The sequence below is a fragment of the Muntiacus reevesi genome, chromosome 1 (genome assembly GCF_963930625.1).
Source record: "Muntiacus reevesi chromosome 1, mMunRee1.1, whole genome shotgun sequence".
Taxonomy (NCBI): domain Eukaryota; kingdom Metazoa; phylum Chordata; class Mammalia; order Artiodactyla; family Cervidae; genus Muntiacus; species Muntiacus reevesi.
This window is the reverse complement of record NC_089249.1, coordinates 193,767,955-193,790,787: the sequence shown is the minus strand read 5'-3', so window position 1 is coordinate 193,790,787 and position 22,833 is coordinate 193,767,955. Positions and strand designations below refer to the sequence as shown.

At 56.1% G+C, this 22,833-nt stretch overlaps 4 protein-coding genes across 5 annotated transcripts; 2 read left to right on the top strand and 2 right to left on the bottom strand.

The window, feature by feature from the left end:
• Window positions 1–63: 63 nt before the first annotated feature.
• FDX2 (ferredoxin 2) lies at window positions 64–5,814 on the top strand. Of its 2 annotated transcripts, none has more exons than XM_065917754.1 (5): window positions 64–228; window positions 316–370; window positions 582–624; window positions 5,046–5,200; window positions 5,393–5,814. In XM_065917754.1, the coding sequence occupies exons 1-5, from the start codon at window positions 75–77 to the stop codon at window positions 5,547–5,549; spliced, it is 564 nt and encodes a 187-aa protein (XP_065773826.1). In that variant the 5' UTR covers window positions 64–74; the 3' UTR covers window positions 5,550–5,814. The 2 variants fall into 2 exon arrangements, with proteins under 2 accessions (XP_065773826.1, XP_065773827.1); XM_065917755.1 differs by having other exon boundaries at window positions 68–228; window positions 582–688; window positions 5,113–5,200.
• Window positions 5,815–6,313: 499 nt separating this feature from the next.
• Window positions 6,314–9,108, top strand: ZGLP1 (zinc finger GATA like protein 1). The gene is made up of 5 exons (XM_065919106.1): window positions 6,314–6,450; window positions 6,696–7,067; window positions 8,257–8,345; window positions 8,719–8,812; window positions 8,979–9,108. Exons 1-5 carry the CDS (start codon window positions 6,314–6,316, stop codon window positions 9,106–9,108), a joined length of 822 nt encoding a protein of 273 aa, XP_065775178.1.
• Window positions 9,109–13,176: 4,068 nt separating this feature from the next.
• Window positions 13,177–19,853, bottom strand: ICAM5 (intercellular adhesion molecule 5). Its single transcript, XM_065932677.1, has 11 exons — window positions 19,772–19,853; window positions 18,552–18,821; window positions 18,038–18,358; window positions 17,528–17,815; window positions 16,820–17,074; window positions 16,442–16,690; window positions 15,713–15,955; window positions 15,353–15,631; window positions 15,003–15,242; window positions 14,382–14,648; window positions 13,177–13,499 (listed from the first exon to the last, which is right to left on the bottom strand). The coding sequence occupies exons 1-11, from the start codon at window positions 19,851–19,853 to the stop codon at window positions 13,225–13,227; spliced, it is 2,769 nt and encodes a 922-aa protein (XP_065788749.1). The 3' UTR covers window positions 13,177–13,224.
• A 1,635-nt stretch (window positions 19,854–21,488) lies between these two features.
• ICAM4 (intercellular adhesion molecule 4 (Landsteiner-Wiener blood group)) lies at window positions 21,489–22,823 on the bottom strand. The gene is made up of 3 exons (XM_065917742.1): window positions 22,181–22,823; window positions 21,758–22,063; window positions 21,489–21,620 (listed from the first exon to the last, which is right to left on the bottom strand). Exons 1-3 carry the CDS (start codon window positions 22,554–22,556, stop codon window positions 21,502–21,504), a joined length of 801 nt encoding a protein of 266 aa, XP_065773814.1. The 5' UTR covers window positions 22,557–22,823; the 3' UTR covers window positions 21,489–21,501.
• Between the last annotated feature and the right edge of the window lie 10 nt (window positions 22,824–22,833).

The window sequence follows — 22,833 nt, the reverse complement described above, 5'->3', positions numbered from 1 at the left end:
CGCTTGTATTCGGGTAATTACAGGGCCGTCGCTTCTAAAGGCGTCAAGGCGCATGCTCAGTCTCTGGTCACGTGATGTATGTTATGGCCGCCTCCGTGGCCTGGGGAGGTGTGAATGCTGGGTTTCTGCTGCGGGCTGCCAGGGGTGCCTGGTGGAGCCGACCTGGGGGCTTTTGGGGGTCTGGGGAGGCGGCGGCGCCAGCGATAGCCAGGAAATTCCGGGCGACAGGTACCTGGGGAGCCTCGGGTGGGCATCGTTAACCCATCGCACGCCAGCTGGGCCCGGCATGGCAGCTCACCCAACCGTGTTTTCCAGGCTCGCGCCCGGCGGGGGAGGAAGAAGCCGGCGGCCCCGAGCGGCCCGGGGACGTGTGAGTGTGGGAGCCAAGCCCCCCGTTACTACTAGCACGGGGTTCCTCCGGTCCCCACATTGCCGTACAACCTCATCCCTGTGCCCCCCATTCTGCATCACCCTATTTCCATGTCTCGTCAAACCCCAAACATGAGTTCCTAAGCCTATATTCCACCTGGCCCCTGCGTCCATCATCCAGTTGAGGCATTTGCACTATCATCTGTCCCCAGGGTGAACGTGGTGTTCGTGGACCGGTCAGGCCAACGGATTCCGGTGAGCGGCAGAGTCGGGGATAATGTTCTCCACCTGGCCCAGCGCCATGGGTTGGATCTGGAAGGTGGGAGCCGGGCACAGGGAACTGGGGATATCTTTATTTATTCGTTTAAAAAACCCACGAGTCAGATAGGATTCTCCACTGTTTAATCTTGCACGGCTTCCCACCCAACATAGTTAAACTTCAGACTCCTCACCAGGATCTCATCCTCTGCTCTCTTAACCTTTATTCATTCAGCAGTTATTTATTGAGTATTTACTAGAGGTTCCTAAAACTCCTGCCCGCCAGGAGCTTGTATTTTCTTCCTTTTTCCTCCCTCTCTTCTAGCCACACTGACTTGCTTGCTGTTCCTCAAATAGCCAAGTTCATGCCTGCCTCAGGGCCTTCGGGTTTGGTGTTCCATCAAAAGTGTTTTCCCACCAGACCTTCTGGCTCCTCATCCTTCAGGTCTTGATGTAAATGTCATCTTCCTGACAATCTTAGCCCTCTCCGCCCAACTGCAGTCCCCATGCCCCAGTAACTGTATTCATATCAGTGTGTTGTATTGTCTGCATAGCACTTCTCATTGTTTTGTTTCCTTCTTTGTCGTTTCTCCCCAAAATGAGATCAGAAACCCTGTTTGCCTTGTTCACAAGTATCTGTTGCCTGTCATGGTATTTAGATGTAACAGGTATTAAGTCAGTATTTGTTAAAGGAAAGATAATAATAGCAGACATTACTTTAAGCCCCTTACCACATTTTAACTGATTGAATCTATTTCATGACAACATTATGCAATAGGAGAGAATGTTATCCTGTTTTATAGGTGAGGAAACAACCCCAGGTTGAGCAGACCTGGTCCAAGGTCAAGTAAGTGGCAAAACTAGATTCAAACCCAGCCTGTCTTAGCCACTAATCTGTGCTGCTCTTCTGTGAATATTGAACACATGTTGTGTGCCAGGTAGTAATGTAAAAAAGCAGATAAGACCCTTGTCATTTCACACCAGTTTCAACCTAATAGGGACAATAATCCCATGCATAAACATGTAGTTATATCATGGGCAACTGGGAGAGTGGTCTTTTAAAAAGTATAGTGTTGGGTGTATGTTTGTATGTGTGGCATGAGTGCATGCTCAGCTGTGTCGGACTCTGCAACCCTGTGGACTGTGATCTGCCAGGCGCCCCTATCCATGGAATTTTGCAGGCAAGAATACTGGAGTGGGTTGCCATTTCCTACTCCAGAGGATTTTCCTGACCCAGGGATCAAACCCACGTCTCTTGCATCTCCTGCATTGGCAGGCGGATTCTTTACCACTGCACCACCTGAGAAGCCCCGGTGTATAGAGCTCATTTAATCATTAGACAGTGTTTGGGGGAGGGGGGAGAATTGGGGACAGTCCTGGCAGACCTACCTTAAGTTCTGTTCTGGAATCCAGTGGCTGGCAGTTCATGACAAAGGTTAGAACAGGAGCAAGTTACTTAGCATCTTTCAGCCTCCTCATCTATAAAATAGGATAATTTAGTTCCTATCTCACCGGGTTGCTGTGAGGTTTAAGCAGATTCCATGTGTACGGTGTGTAATACCTGGCACGTGGTTGGTGTGCAGTGAGTAGTTGGAGTGATTGTATTAGGTTATCTCTATCTCATGTGGTAAGGATGTTAATGAGCTAGCTGGGAAAGAGGGCTGAGAAAGAGACACCTGTGGATGACTTGAGTTTCGAGGCCCAGACTGTTTCTTCCCCAGACAGGGAAGGTGGGCTGCAGGGGTCCAGCCCCAGCAGGATCCAGGGGAACCCTCAGGATGAATGGCGTCGGCGAATGAGAGAGAGAGAAAGAGACCAGACCAGAGTGTGCAGCAGAGTCTGGCAGTTGCTTTATTTTTCACCATCGCCTTTATGCCCTAAGTTGGTACATTTCTAAGGGGGAGATAAGCACACAGACTTAGTTTAACATTACATTAGCTTGTCCTTCACAAAACCAGGTGTTCTCTGTATATTTTTGTTTATGAGAGTCTTTTCCCATAGATATTTTTGTACATTATCATCTGGCCTTGAGCTTAGCAGAAAACAGAAAAGTGGCAGTTCTCATGATACAGCATGTTGCAACAGAATAGAAATACAATCCTGTTAACATAAAACTCAGTCTTTTTGCAGAAGTTCTCAGCTAAATTTATCTAAAAAGTTTAGCACACAAAGACTCTGCGGCTCTGGTGAGGCAGCCCCTGTTTAGCACTCCTGGTTAAAATTAGCAATTATTTTATTGTTTTTACACTAGGGCTAAACTCTTATTTTTCTAGATCTCCAACTATATTAACAAGAGTTTCCACTACACAACCTCAGCACATTAACATCAATCAAATGTTGATCTAATAACCACTTTTAAAACAATTATTTTTTGTGTTCTCTAATAGGGTTTCCTCACCCCCCAAAGGGCTCTGTGCCTATTAGGGCCTTTTTTATGGTTAATCTCTGTATAATATCTTTTGGCCTTCAGGCCTGTTGACAATTTGTGGCTTGCACCTGGCGTAACTTTAAGCAATTTCAGTAGCCGACCCTGTCTTTTTTGTGATTAATCTATTTTTTTTCTATTAGGTGTCATCTCCATGGGAACTAGATAGGATTACATTTTTATAGAACAGAAATGCAAAGGATTGCAAAAACAGCAGATATGGCACAAAACAGGCTCTTAGTCTAAAAGTTAATTACCTGCAAGAAGTCACCAGCTAATCTCTCTCTAAACTATTTTCTATTAGGCACATTTGTGGCTATTTTATTTGTGTAGCTTTTCTCACCCCATGGAGGGACCTATGCTTAATAGTTTCTCTTGTTAGCGTACTGTGCTTAGGATGTTTAGAACAATCATGAGCATTTTTTGCAATGAGAGCACACATTTATCAAACAAGCCAGAATGCCAGCAAAAGGATTTGAATTGAAGCATTTCTTTCATCCCTGGCCCCTTCATAGGGTACTAGCGTCTAGGAGATTTATTAATTAGGATTTTAAGTTGGTCTTTATTCAGTGAAAGAGGAGCAGGAGAACTCTCGGCAGGCAACACAAGAATCTGCAGCAGGGCAAACAACAACAACAGCAGAAAAGGGGGGAGGATACAGGGTGGGGTAGAGGCCGAGGCCAACCTGGAGGGTCCCTTATATCCTGAACGGCCTTGCGTGTTAGATTTTTTCCTCATGACCTCGTCATGGTGGGATACTGGACGGCCTTGCCTGCCCGGTATTTTCTTCATGACCTCGTCATGGGTGGGATCTCTCACAACGGCTCCCGGCAGTGGGCAGCTTAGTCACTGCAGCCCACAGGGAAGGGTCTGCTGGGTCAGAAAGCTGCCTTGCAGCTCCACCCTCATGGTCCAACCTGTCTGGAAGAGAGAGGAGAATTCTGTGCTGTTTACCTAGAACAAGTATCTCTCGAGGCATCTACAACCTCCCAAGCTCAGTGCTGAATGCAGAGAGAAGAGGCAGGTTGACAGAGAACAGGGAAACCCAGAAATGATGGTGGTAACTTCAGATTGTGATAAATGCTGTCCAGAAATTTTTAGAGATAACAAGAGTTGGGGGAAGGACAAGAAATAGGAGATGGGAACTTGGAGGGCAACTGAATAGTGCCCAAAGACAAAAAGGACCTCGCTCTAGAAAGACTGCAGAGAAGAGCATTCCAGATCAAGAGTACGCCAAGTGCAAAGGTCCTGTGGTAGGGGGTGAGCTTGGCACAGAGGAATTGAGCGAAGGGGCCAGGGTGGCTGAAGTAGGTGGGAGAATCTCAAGGACTGAGGTGAGGAGTTTGGATTTCTAGCTATGAAAACCCTTTGGAAGAGGACATTATTCAGAAGCACAGTGCTCAGTGCTCAATCAGAAGCTTGGGAATGTGTCTAGGGGCAAGCAGGAAACCCTCAACTCTGTACCTTTCACCCCTTTATTTCCTGACCCCTTCTCCTGCTGCAGCACTAGATGCTGAGTGAGTTGGTCCCTCCTTCAGGAGCATCAGGGCAGCCCAGCAAAGTGGCAGGGTCACAGCAAGGGTTCACAGGCTACAGGGAACCTGTCTGGCCTGTCCCCTCTCAGATACACTGAAGTCCAGCCCACGCTCATTAATGGTGCCAGGTACCAGCCTGATCGTCAGCCTGCTGGAGAGTTTGGGGGAAACCCTGAAGTCCGTTTGCAAAACCTGTGTGCAGATGAGCAACAGTCAGCCAAGTCAGTGACAGGGTGGAGGATGCACACAGTGGGTGTGCAGGCCTAGAGGGAGAAATGAGAGTCACGTGGCGAAGCAAGAGATTCGGGGGATTCTTCAGTGGGCCAGTTGTTTTCATTGCCATAGACCTGGGTTTGATCGCTGGTCGGGAACTAAGATCCCACAAGCCTCAGGGTGTGGCTCCCCACCCCACCCCACCCCCCAAAAAATAAGAAACAAAGGGATTTTTTTTTTTTAAGTCCTTCTCTGAATGGCGCTTGCCCAAGCATGGTCCCTCACCAACGGTCCCTCACTTGCCGCCCCCAGGGGCCTGTGAAGCTTCCTTGGCGTGCTCCACCTGCCACGTGTATGTGAGTGAGGACCACCTGGACCTTCTGCCTCCTCCTGATGAGAGGTGAGCAGGGTGGCCCCCTCCCAGCTCTGAGCTGCAAGGCTTGGTTGCTGAGCCTTGGCATTCTGGGATCCGCCCAGGCCATAGCAGAGGGCAGCCCCAGCTTTTCTCTCCCCTCGAGCTGCTGGTGGGAGAGCTTCCCTTCTGGCCCCTACCCCTGGACCCATTAACAACTGCTACCGCCCTTTACCCCAGGGAGGACGACATGCTGGATATGGCCCCCCTCCTCCAAGAGAACTCCCGGCTGGGCTGCCAGATCGTGCTGACGCCTGAACTGGAAGGGGCCGAATTCACCCTGCCCAAGATCACCAGAAACTTCTATGTGGATGGCCACGTTCCCAAGCCCCACTGACACGGGTAGCTGGACGGTCCCAGGCACTGACGGCCCCAGGGCCAGGACTGGAAGAACATAGCCAAGATGCCAGCCCAGCCCAGAGTGCGGACAGATCCGAGATGGCGGAAGCACCCAGAAAGTCAAAACCCTGGCTTCAGAGAGATACCATGTCCCAGCTCTGGTGGGGCCAGGTCCCCCATTGGGGCCGCCTCAACCAAGCTCCTGAGAATGACGGTGTGGATAGGGGTGGAATCTAATTGGAGCGATAATAAAACTGTCTCACAGATAACCTGGCATCTTGAGCGTCCTTGAGGCTGGTGGGGGTGGGGTGCAGGCTCTGGGGTCTACAGCTGCATCTTCCAGACCTCCCCAGCTTTCCCCTACCACAGCGGTGACGGGCCAGCGGGAAACTGAGGCAGAGAGGTCTGAAGGCGAGGTGCCGCGAGCCACACGATCAGCCTGGCAAGGCCCCGCCCCGCCGTCGCGGAAGGATTTGGAGGGCCCAGACCGCCCTTGACTACAAGGGGTAATCAGATAGTCTGAGCAGAGTCGGAAGGGAACGAGGGACCCAGGAGGGCCTGAGGGTGGAGTCTTGAAAGCCCGTGGCCAACATCGCCCGCTAGAGGCGCCCAATCCTATTGGCCCTGCCCCCGCTCCCCCAGGTGGAGCCTCTTGCACCCTCGACCAGAAGCAGACCCCCCCACGCAGGTGGGGCTCATCAAGTGGGCCCAGTGTGGGCGGGGCCAGGCGAGATTTGGGAAGGGGGGCTGGGCTAGGAGGCAATGGAGGCTGAGCCAGCCCCGGACTTCGCCATGCTGCGAGAGCTGCTAGCGCCGCCCTATCTGAACTCCGAGCCGCCCCCGGAACCCCCGATCCAGCAGACACCAAGGACCCCAGGATGCCTCAGACCCAGTGGCAGGTGCGTTCACGAGCAGCCCTTCCCCCCACCTGGCCCAGTGGTCAATGGGTCGTGATCTCTGGTTCCTGGGGTTACTCAGGGGTCAAAATGTTAGTTACTGGTATTTGCAAGGACGAGATCCTGATCCCCAGGGATATTGGGGGTCATATGGGGGTCAGAGACTGTGCAGTTCTTGCTCCATGTCTTTGAGACCCCTGTAGTTGCCGCCCACGGAAGGGGGTGACTAAATTGGCCATTGTCCCCAGGTCCTTCTGGCCTGCACACCAAGACTCGGTCACCGCCCTACCCTTCCTCCAAGAGACAGCAGAGGAGCTAGCCCAGACCCCCGGGGACGCCCAGGCCCTAGGGCCCTACTGGGAGCCGAAGGCCCTGGAGACCCCGGGACCCCTACCTCTAGCCAAGGATGCCAAGAACATGCTGACCCCAGTCAACCAGCAGAGCCCCAACTTGGGGCCCCCACGGGCTCCCCCGAGTTCTCCAGCCCAACCACAGAGGAGGCCCCGGAAGCAATCAAACCCCCAGCGGGGCGCCGAAAAAGTGGACCCTCTCTTCGAGGGGGTGACCCTGAAGTTTCAGATAAAGCCGGATTCCAGCCTACAGATTATACCCAGTTACAGGTAGGAGCTGGCCTGGTCAAGGGCACCCTTTATGCAAGTAATAATAATAGGCCTTCCCTGGTGGCTCAGTGGTAAAGAATCCGCCTGCCAATGCAGGAGATGCGGGTTTGATCCCTGTGTGGGGAAGATTCCCTGGAGAAGGAAATAGCAACCTGCTCCTGTATTCTTGTATTTCCTGTATTTCTCCTGGGAAATTTCATGGATAGAGGAGCCTGGCAGGCTACAGTCCATGGGGTCAAGAAGAGTTGGAGACGAATCAGCAACTGAACAATAATAATAGTGTTGGGGGGTGGGGAGGTGCTTCCAGGTGGCACACCACCACCCCAGCCTTGCATTACAAATGGCCTCGTCTCTGTAACCGCCTTTCTTCTTGTATTATTTATTTATATTAAAAAAAAATTTTTTTTGGCCTGTGGGATTTGGGATCTTAGTTCCCTGACCAGGGGTGGAACACTCGCCCCTGCATTGGATGCACAGAGTCTTAACCACTGGACTGCCAGGGAAGTCCAAACAGCCTCATCTCTGAGCAAAACCTCAGGCTGATGCCAGTTCCTGTCCTTTCTGCTATGAGTCAATCAAATCCAGGACTGAGCCTGAGTCTTCTCCTAGTGAAATGGCCTCACTATACCGGGAGGCTGCTTCTTCTGTTTGTTTTTCCTGCAATGATAATAGCTACTGTTTGTCAGACTTGACACCAGCCATGGAGGCAACAGCACTTGGTGTGTATGGACTCGCTGAGGCCTTGTGAAGCCCACTTTACAGATGCAGAAACTGAGGCACAGAGGATGAGATCCCTTGTCACACAGCAAGGACACGGGAGAATTGAGTTTTCAACCTGGCAAAGCTGGCCATAGGCTTACTGTCTCCTCAAATGATTATGATTACTCATGAGGGGCAAGGCCAGGCCTTTCAGACATCAGATGCCCCCTTGGTCCCGGGGGTGGGGGGAGCAGTACCAGATGCCTTGATAGTAAATCTTCATTTGGGGGAATTCCTTGGCAGTCCTGTGGCTAAGACTCCGCACTTTCACTGCTGAAGGCGTGGGTTCTATCCTGGTTGGGGGACTAAGATCCCACAAGCCATGGTGTGGCCTAAAACTAAATAAATAAATATCACTTAAAAATCTTAATTGGGGGCTGTCTGGGGCAGGATCCAAACCGTCTGTGCTAATGCCCTCTCTACTCCCCAGCCTGGCCTGCAGCAGCCGTTCTCCAGAGCCTCCTGCTCCAGGCCCTGTCAGAGGCCCAGAGGCCAACCCAGGGGGCAGTGAGGTCCTGGGTGAGTCCTGGAGACTTAAGTGCTATAAATACTGGGGAAGGGTGCAGGGGGCAGCATTTTCTTTTCTTCCTTATCTTTCTCCCTATCCTGCTTCCCTATTTAGACCCATCCAGGAGGAGTCCCAGCATCCCCCATCCACTCAAGCTGAGTCACCCCCACCCCCGGCTTCCTCCTCTGCTGAGCTTTGCCATCTGTCTCCCTTCCTGGCGTTCCCTCTGTCTTAGATCTGGGGCTGGCTGGGAGTTGGGGGGGGTCGCCTTCACAGAGAGCCCCCTCTCACCCACACATGCACAAAAGGCCCATCCCACACAGGTCTCCTGAGCTCAGGCTCTTGGCCTCTGACCCCCCCTCCCTTTGACTTCTGCCCTTTCAGCACCCCGCCGCTGTGCTTCCTGTAGGACTGAGAGGACCCCTCTATGGAGAGATGCTGAAGATGGTACCCCTCTCTGCAACGCTTGTGGTATCAGGTCCTCAAAAGGACGGAGGGATTGGGGGTGGGGTCCTCACTTGAGTCCGCGCTTAGCCAGCATGGGGCGTTGGGAAAACACCCACCTCTGGGAATGTGCCTCCCTCGTGGCAGTTTCTGGGCTCCCCCTGCCTGCTGAATGTCTGTTTCTTGCACCCCCATCCCAGGTACAAGAAATATGGCACCCGCTGCTCCAGCTGCTGGCTGGTGCCCAGGAAAAATGTGCAGCCCAAGAAGCTATGTGGCAGATGTGGGGTGTCCCTGGGCCCCCACCCAGCCTCAGCTCAGGAAGGGTAAGCCCTTCCTCACCCAGCCAAGCCTGTCCTGCCTCAGCTTCTCCAGGGGGAAAATAGGCTGAATTCCTCCTAGGAGAAAAAGCCTGAGTCTTCAGGGGTCCGTGCAGAGACCTCAGATGGAAGACCCAGGCCTCAAGGCCCCAGAGCTCCTGGTTCAGGGGGTCACTAGCCCCCTTTCTGGCTCCTGCTTCAGTCAGGCTTGGCTAAGCACCCCCCTCAGGAAGTGCTGTCAACACTTGACACTCATATTGTTAATAGAAGTGACAATAAAGAATAGATCTGTTCAGAAGGGGCACTCTAACTTTGGGATCCCACCTTGCGCGCCCTCACCTGCCTCTCCCCCGGCCCAGGAATGTGGGGGAGGGGTTTTTTCACGGGGTTTTCCAAGGGACACACACAGTCATCTAAACAGCTACCAGCCTCCTACCCCATCAATTAGTCACCTTTGTTTTACAACATCCCATAGAGGGCAACTGCCAGCACACACAGAGGCAGCACATTCAGAAAGACGGACACAAGGACTTCCCTGGCAGTCCAGTGGTTAAAGCTCTGTGCTCCCATGCAGGAGGCAAGGGTTCAGTCCCTGGCCAGGGAACTAAGATCCTGCATGGTATGCATTGCAACCAAAACTTTAAAAAAAAATTTTTTTTTAAAGACCCAAGACAGACACACAAGCTGAAAGGTACATCAAAACACACAGGAGATACATCAGGAGACACAGGCGTGCTGTCAATCATCAGACACAGACCACACACAGGACAGAGCAACACTTGTCTCCCGAGAGAACATGTGTGTTGATAAGACACAGGACACACATGAAAGACACACAGATGGCACGTGGACACAAGCGGGCCCTTCATCTGGCACCTCCCCCCCGCCTGCAGAATGCCCCCTTCTGCCTCCTTCCCCTTTCATGTTCTCTCTGACCCCACCAACGGGTGTCCGCAACCTGAAGCCAGAAGCCACATGGGAGAGGCATTGAGCGCTGCCCCTGTTGCTAGGACATACAGGCCACCACTACTCAGGAGGAGGGAGGGAAGAAAGGAGGGAGGGATGGGGGGAGGGGAGTGTCAAGGATGGGCGGGATGGTCCCTGCTGTCGGGGGTGTGAGTGAGGCCTGTTTGGCCTCAGAGGGAAGAGAAGCCCCTCTGAGACCCCCTTTGTCTCTCCTGACTGAGCCTGTGGAGACGGCCTGGGGTCAGATTCCTCAGCCCTCAGATCCCTGGCTCATCCCATCCTGCCCTTCCTCGGCTCAGAACTCCCTCCCGCAACTTCTCCTGTAGCTGCTACCTTATTCTTTGCGGGGTGGGGGGGAGTGTGCTCTGCCGGGACACCACATCTTCTGAGAAGCCTTCCTTGACCATCCAGCCTGAAAGGGAAAGCCCTCCCACCCCACATCAGGCTCTCGTTCAGCCTCTTAGAACTCGTTTCCTCTTAGAACCTGTGGAGATTCTAAGACGTTCAGGACTTTCACATCTCAGGACTTCCCTGGCAGTCCAGTGATTAGGACTCTGTGCTTTCACTGCAGGGGGTACAGGTTCAATCCCTGGTTGGGGAACAAAGATCCCCCAAGCCACGTGGTATGGCCAAAAATAATTAAAAATTTTAATTAAGTGTTTCACTTCGGTACTGGTCCAGGGTTGTTTCATTCACATTCATCTCCCCTACTGGACCATGACTTCAGAGGCCCAAGTGCACCACCTCTGTGTTCTTGACCATGAGTTCCCCACCCCACCACCAGTGCCCAGCATGGAGAAACTCTTGAGGGATAGATACAGCACACAAGGGTCTCAGATTGTGTGTCTCCAAACCCCTGGCTGTTGGTATCCACTAAGTCAATGTTTATTGAGCAAGTATTGTTTGCCAGGCCCCCATGGGGCACTCAATTGGGAATAGAACAAGGATCCCTGCTCTAGCAAAGCCAATATTCTAGAATGATAGTAAGCAAATATTCAGTGAGGAATAATAGGATGTCAAGTAGTGATCATGCTACAGAGAAAAAAGTGGAACTTCCCTGGTGGTCCAGTGATTAAGGCTCTGCACTTCCAATGCAGGGGGCCTGAGTTCGATCCTTAATCAGGAAACTAGATCCCACATGCTGCAACTACGATCTGGCGCAGCCAAATTAAAAAACAAAAAAAAGAATTAGAAAAAGAGGGCTTCCCTGGTGGCTCAGGAGTAAAGGATTCTCACCTGCCAATGAAGGAGAAACAGGTTCAATCCCTGATCTGGGAAGATCTCACGCGCTGTGGAGTAACTAAGCCCATGGGCCACAACTACTGAGCCTGTGCTTTAGAGTCCAGGAGTCGCAGCAACAGAAGCCTGCCCTGTGCTCAGCAACAGGAAGGTGAGTGCATGCTAAGTCGCTTCAATCGTCTCTGACTCTTTGTGACCCCATGGACTGTATAGCCTGACAGATGCCTCTGTCCACGGGATTCTCCAGGTAAAGAATACTGAAGTGGGTTGCCACGCCCTCCTTGAGGGGATCTACCAGACCCAGGGATCGAACCCGTGTCTCCTGTGGCTCCTGCATTGCAGGCAGATTCTTTACCACTGAGTCACAAGGAAAGACCCCGAAATAAGGTCACACACAACAACAAAGAGTAGCCATGCTCGCCACAACTGGAGAAAGCCGGGGCAAAGCAACCAAGACCCAGCCCAGCCATAAAGAAAGAAAGAAAGAATAAGAAAATAAAGTACATAAGGAGGTGAGGAGTTGGGGATGATATCATGTTCTCAGGGAAGGCCTGTCTGAGCAGGTGACCTTTGTGTGTAGAGACTTGATGGTAAGGAACCAGCTATAGGGACTATTTGAGGTGAGGACATGTGAGGCAGAGGCAATGGCACGAGCAAAAGCCCTGTGGCAGGGAGGACTTTGTGGGACTCCAGAAACCTTGAGGACTCGGGTGAGGGCAGAGAGAGGTGAATGGGGGTGGGGGAACAGCAGGGATTGCAGCTCACTTCGGCCTTGATGCCTTCTGTACCTGGCACCCTGCACTGGCTTGGCCTCTGGTGCCCCCGTTTCCTGCTCTCACCTTTTCTCCTGAAATGTTGGGGTGGAGGGGCCAGCCTGTGGAGCTGGAGCTGTCCAGGCCTGCTTCCTTCTGGCAGCTCTGCGTTCCTGCCTTTGAGGGAGGAGGAAACTGGGGGCGGCGGAGGCACAGCTGTTCTCTCCTTCTGCTGCGGAGGGTGAGGGGGATGGCTGGTGGTGTGCTGTGGGGCATGGGGCATGCGGCTGATACCCTCTGTGTCTCTTCTGAATTATGATGGCTAGGTCAATGAAAGGCATGTTGGGGGACATCCCAGTGGTCCAGTGCTTAAGACTCTGCCTTCCAATGCAGAGGGTGTGGGTTTGATCTCTGGTCGGGGAGCTAAGATCCCACCTGTTGCAAGTGCAGCCAATAAGTAAAAAATAAAATACTGAAAGACAGGTTAGGGGTAAACTCCATTATGGATGGCACAGGATGGAGGAAGCCTTGAGGGTGGAGCAGGGGTGGACTCTTGTAATAGGAGGGACATCCCAGAGGCTGACACTCATAGACACAGCCTTGTTTACCCATCCCTTCAGGGCCTCGGGGCGGGCGATGCCTAGACCCCTGGGAAGGGCCTCCACGCATCCAAGGAAGGCAGGCTCAGCTCTGCTTGGAACCGGGACTGGGGGAAAGCTCATGTGACTCCCACCCCCAAACATCAGCCGGATTAGAAGGCAGCGCTGGGCGGAAGAGATAAGCGGCTGAAAGGGAGGAAGGAGCAAGGTCCCCACCCTGGCCCAAGGGTCCAGGGAGGGCAGGAAACAGGGCATGAAGAGCAAATTCCAGGTCTGGTCGTGAAAAGGTGGCTTGGACCATGCCTGACATGTAGTAGGTCCTCAAAAGCCAAAAGGTTTTTTTGAATCAGTAACCGGCAGGGCTGGGATTCGAACCCTGGATTGCTTCCCCATCGCAGACTGAAGCAGAAGGAGCCGAAGTCCTTTATAAAAATTTTATTGGGAGAGGGGGTAGAAAATGCGGGATGACGCCCCTGGAATTGAATACATAAATAAATAAATAGAACAATAAATCAGCCCCCGTGTGAGTCTGGGGGGCGTCCCCCGGCCCGCGGGGAGATGGCTGCGGGCTCACGCTGACGTCAGCTGGATGGCGAAGACCTCGCCCCCTGCCGGCACCTCCGAGGTACCCGCAGCCTCTGTTCCACCTTCAGCGCCTGCGTCCCTGCCGGCGCCGGCTCCCGCGCCGTTGAGACACACGGCCTCGCCTGAGCTCTCGGCCTCCTGCACATTATACTCGCCCTTCTTGCAGGCGGTGGACTGCACGTAGAAAGCCAGGCCGGCCCCCGCGGCCAGGAGTGCCGCGCCCCCGGCCGCGCCGCCCACAGCGACCCAGAGCCACGGACCTGTGGAGTGGAGACGCTCAAAGAGGATGACGAACTCCGGGCTCGGTCCACACGCCAAGACCGGGCCACTTCCGTCCCCTCCCCACAGGCATGCAGTCAGTCCTCATGCGCCTGGCAGGGAGCATCAGGGAACTCAGCTTTGGAGGAAAAGAGTGACCCGAGTAAGGCCACCACCAACTCGGGTGATGCCCTTGACCCATTTTACACACCACCCCATCACAGGGAGGATATAAGCCCCTAACCCCAGGGATACCAAGTCAACCAACTCTCCTCACCCTCAAAACGACGGGGAGGGTGACCTGGTCATTCCTGCTCCCCAGAAAGACCCCAGCCCCTAGGGATTTCCCCAGCGGTTGAGACTCCGCGTTTTAACTGCAGGGGGCGCAGTTTCCATCCCTGGTCAGGGAACTAAGATCTCACGTGGTAAAAAAAAAAAAAAAAAAAAAAAAAAAAAAAAGTTAAAAGAAAAAAAGACCCCAACCCCAACTAGAGATACACGAAATGAGAGTGGGGATCTTAGGGGCCTCACCCTGATCCTCTTCTCTCGGTCCCTCTTCAACCCCCTTCTCCACAGAGACACAGTGGAGGGTGAATTGTATCAATCTTCACCCCTCAAAAGTTAATATAAAGTCCCTCCTCATAACAGTCACATCCTCGAAGGTTCCCTTACTTTGACTCCAGTCAGTTCCCTGTCCCTCCACTTGCCACCTCGAACCCTCCATCAAAGCCCTACCCATCAGGGCGCCCCTAATTTCTACGCTGGTTCACATCAGTCTCATCTGTGGAGGTTGAGAGGGAGGCAGGGGTGGGATCAATAATACCAAGGCCCAGGTCACAGCCGCCTTCGGATCCCTCACCCCGCCTCCTCCCATTGCCACTTACCAGCCACTCGCACTGTGATGCGTCGCGTGTGGCGCCCATGCGCGTTGGTGGCTGCGCACTCGTACTCGCCACCGTGGCTGCCCATGGCGCCCGCCACACTCAGCGTGCTATTATTGCTCGACAGGCCGATGTTGAGCGCCCCCGGGGGTGCGCGCCAGCTGATCTGGGCTGGGGGCCAAGCCTCCGCTCGACAGGTCAACGTGAAGTTCCCGCCTGGCCGCACGCCTCCTGGAGGTGAAGCAGCCAGCTCGGCCACCACTGGGCGATCTACAGGGGACAGGAGCGGGAAGGGGGCCAGCTGCTGACCAAGTGCCCCTCTTTGAGACCGCCCCTCCTGAAATGAACAGGCAAGGATTCTGCCTTCCATCCAAGTCCCCTCCCCGTACCACTGGCCTGTTGGGATTAAATTGAGCCCTGCTTCACTGAGTTGAAGGAGGTGGGGACCCAGGCCAGTGCCTTTCAGACCCAGAAATTGAGGGGAGCCGGATCTTGTTCCCTAGAGTTTTCCTTCACCCCCATGTTAAGGCTGGGATTCCTTGTCCCTGGGAATGGGACTAGGAGAGGTGTCCTCGAACAACCCTGGGCAATCCCACCTCCTCTATCTGGTGCTGCCCCACTCACATTCCACGCCCACGGTGATGATCCGGGCGTCCGTGCCGTGCGCGTTGGTGGCCAAGCAGCGGTACGTGCCCGCATCCTCTCGGGACACGCGCAGCCGCCGCGGCCAGGGCGCGCCTTCCCGGGAGCAGCTCACTTGAGGGGAGGGGCGACCCCGGGCAGAGCAGGCCAGCGCAGCAGCCTCCGCGCCTTCCAGCCAAGACTGGTGACTTGGGCAGGTAGATTCATCCATTTGCGGTGGCGCTGCAAAACAGCCACGGGGTTGCGGGGGGGGGGGGGGGGGGGGGAGTGGGTCAGGGAGGGGCCGAGACCCGGAGCGCCCCCTACCCTCCGCCCGCCTGGGCCTCGCTCACACTCCGCGCTCACGGTGACCATCTTGACCATGGAACCGTGCCGATTGGTGGCATTGCAGATGTAGGTACCAGGTGCCAGTTCACTAGGGATGCGGGGGGCTCTGGAACCAGGGTCTGGGGGTGCTAGCGGCAGCAGCACCCCATCACTGGTGCCTCCGGAGCCAACACACTCCACGCTTGGCTGTGGCTTCCCAGCCACCTCACAGGAAAAAAGTCGCCCAGATCCTTCTACCCATGTCCAATTGCTGGGGCAGCTCACCTCCTCAAACCTGGGGCCATCTGGGGAGCAGAGCAACTGGAAGTCAGTTATTCAAGGTTATTCTGACATGCCCAATCTTGAACCGTGTTGTCCCCACTCACATTCCACTGTCACAGCCACATTTTTAGCTGCCGACCCTCGAGCATTAGTGGCTTCGCAGCGGTAGGTGCCCGCGTGCTCCCGGGCCACACGCATTAGGCCCTCGATGACCTCGGCTCCCCCAAAGCGCACACAGCTCACATTGGGTGGTGGGACTCCATGAGCCACACAACTTAGGGAGACCTCTGTTCCTTCCAGCCAGGTAATGCGTTCAGGGCAGCCCACGCTGTCCAGCGCTGGTGCATCTAGAGAGGGGAGTATTGTTGAGTTTGGGTTTAGTGGACAGTCTAGAGTCCCTGGACCCTTTTTTCCCATCCTAGGCAGGCAGGCTACACTCTGAACAGGGACTGGCCACCGAAGCAAAGGAGTTTGGCACTGATCAGTTTTAGGGCTTCCTGAGCCCCGAAGTGTGCTTTTTTTTTTTTTTTTCTCCTGATTCCTACACAGTGCTCACAGGACCCTCCCCAGACTTTGACCTAAAAATTGTTAGCTGGTTTGGAGCACCCACCTTTCCAAGACTCGGCTCAAACGCCACGCCCCAGGTCCCCGTGGACACGCCCACCTCCTCCTCTCCATCCTTCTCTTAAGATCTTCCCATAATCCCGCTCACCACCTTCTCAAAATCCTGCCCAAAAGCACACCTCAGACCCTGTTTCCACCCTCCTCTGTACTCAGGCCACCCCTAGGACCTGAGAACCAGACAGAGGCGCGCCCCGTGCATCCCCACTCACACTCCACCGTCAAGGTCACGTCCTTGACTGCCTGGCCTTGGTCGTTGGTCGCAGTGCAGCGGTAAGTGCCAGCGAGCGCACGAGTGACCGGACCCAGCAAGCCCAGGGCCAGCACCGCCCCGCCGTCGGGCCTCGCGCAGTGCACCGAGGGCTGTGGGTTTCCGCGGGCCTCGCAGCGCAGCGTCTGCTCTGGTCCCTCCGGCCACGTCCAGCTCCTGGGACAGTCCGAATCGTCCAGACGGGGGGCGTCTGAGGGCAGGGGCATATATATACAGGAGCCTAGACGTGAGAAAAGCCTCCACTTCCACGACACGGCCAGAGATCAGGCAGGCCCTTGAGATGATGAGGAGGGAGGCGAGAGGTTAAAGGCCAACTCACATAGGACGCGCAGCTCTACGCTCTCGTTCTTACTCAGGGTCTCCCCGTCAACTTCGAGGGTGGCATCGCAGAAGAAGCCACGCCTGTCGTCGTTCTCGGTGGCGTTTAGCTGGAGCTGGACAGGCTGTCCCGGGGCCGCGGCTGGAATTCCGTCTAGTGTGACTAGGGCTTGGGTCTCCGCTGCGCAGGTTACTGTCACCATCGTCCCCTCGGGGGCGTTGGGCTCGCTCAGGGTCAGGAGGGGCTCCGGGAAACCTGGGGCGGGGGGCATTGGCCGGGAGACCACTGACCACGCCCCTCCCACCGCTCAAGGCTGCAACTCAGTAACCCGAAACTTACCCCCTGCAGCCGAACTGAGCGTACAGTGCAGGTTCAGGAACGCCCATCTTTCCAAGACTCAGCTCAAACGCCACGCCCCAGACCCCTGTGGGCACGCCCACCCCACAGGTAGGCAGTTCAGGCTTCTCTCCCTTCTTGCCCCGCCCCCTCGAGGAGGTCAGGCCACTTATCTAGGTATCCTCTTCGGGTCTGAGATCTTGCCGTTGGGGCAGCTCAGACTCCACCTCTCTAGCTACTATCCAGCAGGTCCAACATCTGCCCCGCCCCTTCGGGACTCTCGGGCCACGCCTATTCGGATACCACGGCCCCACCCACTATTGGCCCCGCCTTCGCCTTCCTTTGGCTCCACCCCCGAGGTCCCACTCTTACTGTAGACAGTCACGTTCTCCCGGGTCTCTCGGCTCTCGCCCCCCAGGGTCACGTTGCAGACCAGTTGCCTGGCGCCCTCCTGCTCTGCGCTAGCTGTGGCTGTGGTAGTGGCCACGAGAGCGTCTCCTTCGAGGGTGACATCGGGGCTCAGCCTCTGGTCCCCCAGCGCCAGGTAGACGCCAGCCTCCGAGACTGGAAACAGCCCATCAATGACGCAGCTCACGGGTCCTTCTGAACCCACTTCCAAGAGCCGGGGGGCAGTGAGGCGAGGGGGTTCCGGAGGCAGGGCTGGTGGTAGAAGAACAGAGCTTGAACTTTTGTACCGAACGCTCAATATGTTCTAAGTGCTTCACATGTACTATAGTATGGAATTATCCTCAAGGCAGAGAGGAAAATAACTTTCAGCTGGTGAGTGCTGGAGCAAGAATCAGAATTCTGATTTCTCTACCTTCAAAATTCTTAAACACCAGCCCGACCCCTCTTGGGCCCCTTCTCCTCCTAGCTACTCACTGAAGGTTCGGAGCTCTCTGGGGTCTGAGGTGTTTTCAAACAGCCCCAGGCCATGCGGCCGAAGGTCCAGCTCCGCACGGCACGAGAAATTGGCCCCATGGTCCTCCCTGCGCGCCAGGACCGTGGCTGTGAGCACGGCGCCCCGCGCTCGGGGTGGCTCCCCCGCGAAGCTGCGGCGGATCAGCTCCTGGGTTCCCCGCAACAGGGTCAATATGAGACTCCCACGAGGCCCAGCACCGGGGACCCTACAGCTCAGGGTGAAGTTCTCGCCCACTGGCTGCCAGGCAGGCAGCGGCACCAACTCCACACGATCTGGCCGTTCTACAAGGAGGAACCAAGGCTGTTGGAAATGCCAGGCTCAGAAGGACTTGGCTTGGAACCCCGGGGACCAAGAGGGGGGAGGGGGTGCGGATTCAGAGGGTGGGGTCTGGAGGAGAGGACCCCGTGACCCAGGGAGCGGGACCTGGAAGGGAGGGAAAGTAGTGGAGTAAGAGCGTGGCCGCTGAGAACTCACGAAAAGTGCGAATGAGCCCACGCGCCTGCAGTGTGCGCCGCGCGCAGCGGAAGAAGCAGACCGGCTGGGTCTCCGGCTCGCGAATGTCCACCAGCTGCCGCGCCAGCCAGCGCAGACCCCTCTGGGTCCCATTCCGGCGCAGCGAGGTCTCCAGGCCACCGCGCTCGGGCCGCGGGCAGTTGGTGCTGCAGTTCAACCACAGCGATCCCCCGCGTTCCACGAGCGCCACTCGGGGCTGCAGGTCCGCCCAGAAAGGTTCCTGAGTGACGGCTGCTCGGAGAAACGCAAGCTTAGCCTGGGAGCCGCCTCCCTGGGATCTACCTGCCCCTCTGCCCGAGTCAGGGATTCCCAGAGAATGAGCAGAGGCCACAGCCGGGAGTTCCAAATCCTGCCGAGGTCTCGGGTTTACAAGCGCGCTCCCGCGACCCAAACCTCAAGGGTGTCTCTGGTACACGGCAGCGAAGAGTCCTGCTGTCCAAGGTGCCAGCAGAGTGATGGGGAAGCATATGGGGAGGGGAGAGATGAGGGGAAATATGGGGTCTCCAATGCACACAGCAATGGTGGGAGGAGGGGACCCCGGGCGGAGGAAGGGAAACCACCTGGTTCTCACTGTTCTCCCCAAGAGAGGGGGAGACTGTGGTTGAAGTGGAGGAGGTGTCGAAAGAGAGATGAGACTGAGTCAAGCAAGGGTAAGCGAGGATTCCAAACCCCGGTGAAGAGGTGAAGAGTATGGGAAGAGGTTTGGGGCTGGGCTCAAGAAAAGAACCGCGGGAACAGCCGACAGCCGACGGACTCGGTTGCCAGGGCTCCAAGGGGAGCGGAAACAGCGCCTTTGAGTCACGTCAGTTTGTGAGATCGGGTCTTCGTTGATTTCGAGTAGGGAAGATGCCGTAGGGACTCTGGTGCATAGTAGAATATAAGGAGGTACCCCGTGAGGGGTCAAGGGAGACGTGGGGGCTCCAGAGCTCAAGGATGGATGCAAAAGAGCACCCAGGATCTCGAAGAAGGTAGGGTAGAGACCTGAGCGAGCGAGAAGTCAGGAAGCTGGGTCTTCAGTGTGTGTTGAGGGGAAGAGGGTTAAAGAAGAAGGCCCCGGGGCTCAAGGTGGGAGCAAAAGCGTGGGAGCGAGGCGAGGGCGGAGAGGGGAGGGGCTTGTGGCCGCTTCTCGGGTCCGGGAACTCCGCCCCCACCCTGTCCACCCTCAGCCAGATTCGGCTTACCTGAGAGGCCGAGGAGCCCCAGGCCCAGGGCAGCCCAGAGGCAGAGCAGCGCCCGGTGCAGCCCTGGCGAAGGCCCTGGCATCGCCGCCGCGGGGGAAGCGCAGGAGGCGAGGGGACCGCGAGCGCTGAGCTGGGCTAGAGGACGGCGCTGCGCGGCGGGTGGGGTGTGGAGGAGGCTGAGTTGCGCTCGGGGATTGGTTTAACGTTGGTAACTTGGTTTCCAAGGAGGGGGCGGCAGCAGTGGCGGCGGTAGGGGGCGGGAAGGCGAGCTTGCACCAGGCTACCGGCCTTGGTGAAGGCGTGCTGGCAGGAGCTAGCGACCCCCGGGGTCTACATGGAGGCCGGCCCCATCGCCCGGAGCCTTCTGGGGGCGGCTGCGCCCTCCCGCGTCATCCCCGGCAGCGACGCGAAGGTTGTGGGGGATGCAGGGTTGTCCTTCGCAAACCCCCACCCACCACTTGCTTAGATTCCATAATGAGCTGGACTCCGAACTCCATCTCCATATTTAATCCCTCCCACCAGAGCCCCTTGAGGCGGGGATTGAGCTGGGGGCTAGGAGAGATCTGAGAAGCGGAAGCTGGAGGTGGGAAGGTTCTAGGAGAAATTTCGAGATGCCTCGCTCACTGATCCTTCCCCCTTTAACCCCTGGGAGCTGAGAGTTACAGCCACGCCTCTAGTCTTTCTCTGGCTCCGCCCCCGCACGCGACAGAAGGGGCGGGGACGAAAGTGACAGCGAGTTGGGAACACGTGTGCGTGCGCGCTGCGTTCTCGGGCGTCTAAATTAGGGTCGGCTCGGCTCTGGGTCTGTATTTACCCAGCGTGCAGCAGGCACGTGTCTGCGCGGCGTGTGTGAGCTTGGGCCGCCTAAGAGCGTCCCCATCCGCTTTTTGCGCGGCGGGCGGGGTCCTGGACCACACGGGCCTTGCCAGGCATCCGCTGCAGGCCTGGATTCTGTGTCCACCCGAGACCAAGAGGCCAACTGTGATACTTTTGACCCTGCCTCTGGGCCCCAGATTTGGACGCTCTCCATGTGCCCACCTGGCCGGGTGACTATCAGGATATTTCCAGGCTGCGAGTCTATGACACACACCCGCCCCCTCCACACACACACCATATGGTTGCTCCTTTCCCTCAGTCACCGCCCGGGTATCTTTTTTGCAGATCCAAGTCCCTCAAAATATACATATGACCCCGCCCACCTGTGCCCTCCCTCCTAGAGCTAACGGTGAACTCCGGGGATTACTTCTTGCCCCGCCCCTGCCCTCCAGTAAAGTGCAAGGTCTAAAGGGGGCGGGGTAGGAAACTTAGCATCCAATCAGAGTTGCTGTGTGGCAGCGCTGGAGCCAATCAAAAGAAGCCACACCAGGAAGCCGCCTTCTCAGATCCTGAAGCCCCCTAGGGCCCATGTTTTGCCTTTCTGCTCCTCACTGATAATGACCAGGAGAGAGGTTTTTACTACACAAGCTGGCAATGCAGAGGGATTGGGGCTCCGGTATGGGAGACCAGAGTGAGGAAACCTCAAGGACCCTCAGGGAGACAAGGAACTTGGAGAAAAATGAAAGAGGCTAGGCCAAAAAAGAAGACCACTTCAGTCATAGGAGGTGCCCTAGTGCGGGAACTTTATGCCCAGGGGCAGAGCTGCTGAGAAAGTCTTTATTGATCCAGGCAAGGTTCCACCAATTGTCCCAGATTCATTTTTCCTCCAGTTCAGCCTGCATGGACCAATGCCTCTATGTTGGAGGCTGCATCGATAGGTACTTTCGCAGACAGAGGGCCCCCACGACAAGAAAGATCCCCACACAGCCTGCGATGGAGGTAGAGGCCAAGGCTTTGGACGCAGGACTCCAAGCTGGGAATAGGAGGGGAGAATTAGAAACAGCGCTTGGAGGTGTAACGACCCCCATGGACATGCTCTAGCTTGGCCCGCGCCCCGTCTTGGGGTCATAACACCTCCCCATTCCTCCCAGGATTATAAGGGTGCCTCACCGGGGACTGGCAGCGTCACGGGTGACGAGCTACTGAGGACCACCAGGCCGTCGAGATTGAGGCGGGTGTGGCAGGTAACGGGCTGCCCAGAGTCACCGGGCCGGGAGGGTAACAGGTAAGTCAGCGTCACGTTGGCCAGATCCAGGCCGGTGAAGCGCTCCAGGCTCTCGGAGTAGATGACTCGGCCACCGCGCCTCAGAGTCACCACGAAGAAGCGCACGGGGAAGACGTGCGTCACGTGGCAGCGCAGAGTGTAGTCACTGCCCGTTAAGACCGGAGGCTCCAGGATCACGCTGCTTGGCTGTTCTAAAGCAAGAGGGGGCCGCTGGGCAAGGTCGGAGGGCTCCTTCTAGCGCGACTGTCCACTACCCCCACTCCGTCCTCCTCCCCTCACCCCAGACCGGCTTGAGCCCTGTCCCTCACTGTAGGCTGTAATCCTGGCGGTGGTCCCCCGCGTTTCTCCCGCGCAGGTGACGAAGCAGTGCACATCGGAACTCCAGGCCCTCACATCCAGCAGCTGGTAGGCTACCCAGCGGGGCCCACTGAGCGTCTCACCCCGCCGCAGCTCGGTGCGGAGGCTGAAACCCTCCGGGAGGGGGCAGCTGCTGCTGCAGTTGAGCCACAGTGAGCCCCCCAGCGGCACTGCCTTGAAGTCGGGGCTTACGCTCACCCAGAACGGTGGGTGAGAGCGGCCCCCCGGGCTTTGCGTCCGCGCACCCCGACGCCTCCGCGCGCTCCCGTCTCGCGGGTAGGAGGGCGACAGCAAAAGCAGTAGCAAGACGAGGAGCAGAGACCCCATGGCAAAAAGCCCGGACTGAAGGGCTTGGCGCCAGGGACCCACGGCTGGCTCTGGAGATAAGGAGGCTCCTAGCACCGCCTCCTCGGCCCCACCCGGTGGGGGGAGTGGGGAAAGGGGGGTGAGAGACAGGGACTGAGGGGCCCAGGAGCCTTGCAGGATACACCCCACTCCCGCAGCTTAAAAAATGGACTCTCGACGCCATTCCAAACCAAACAAACGTCATGTTTTTTTCTGGAGAGGGATTTTTTCTTTTTCACTAATCTCCAAAGGCCCTAAT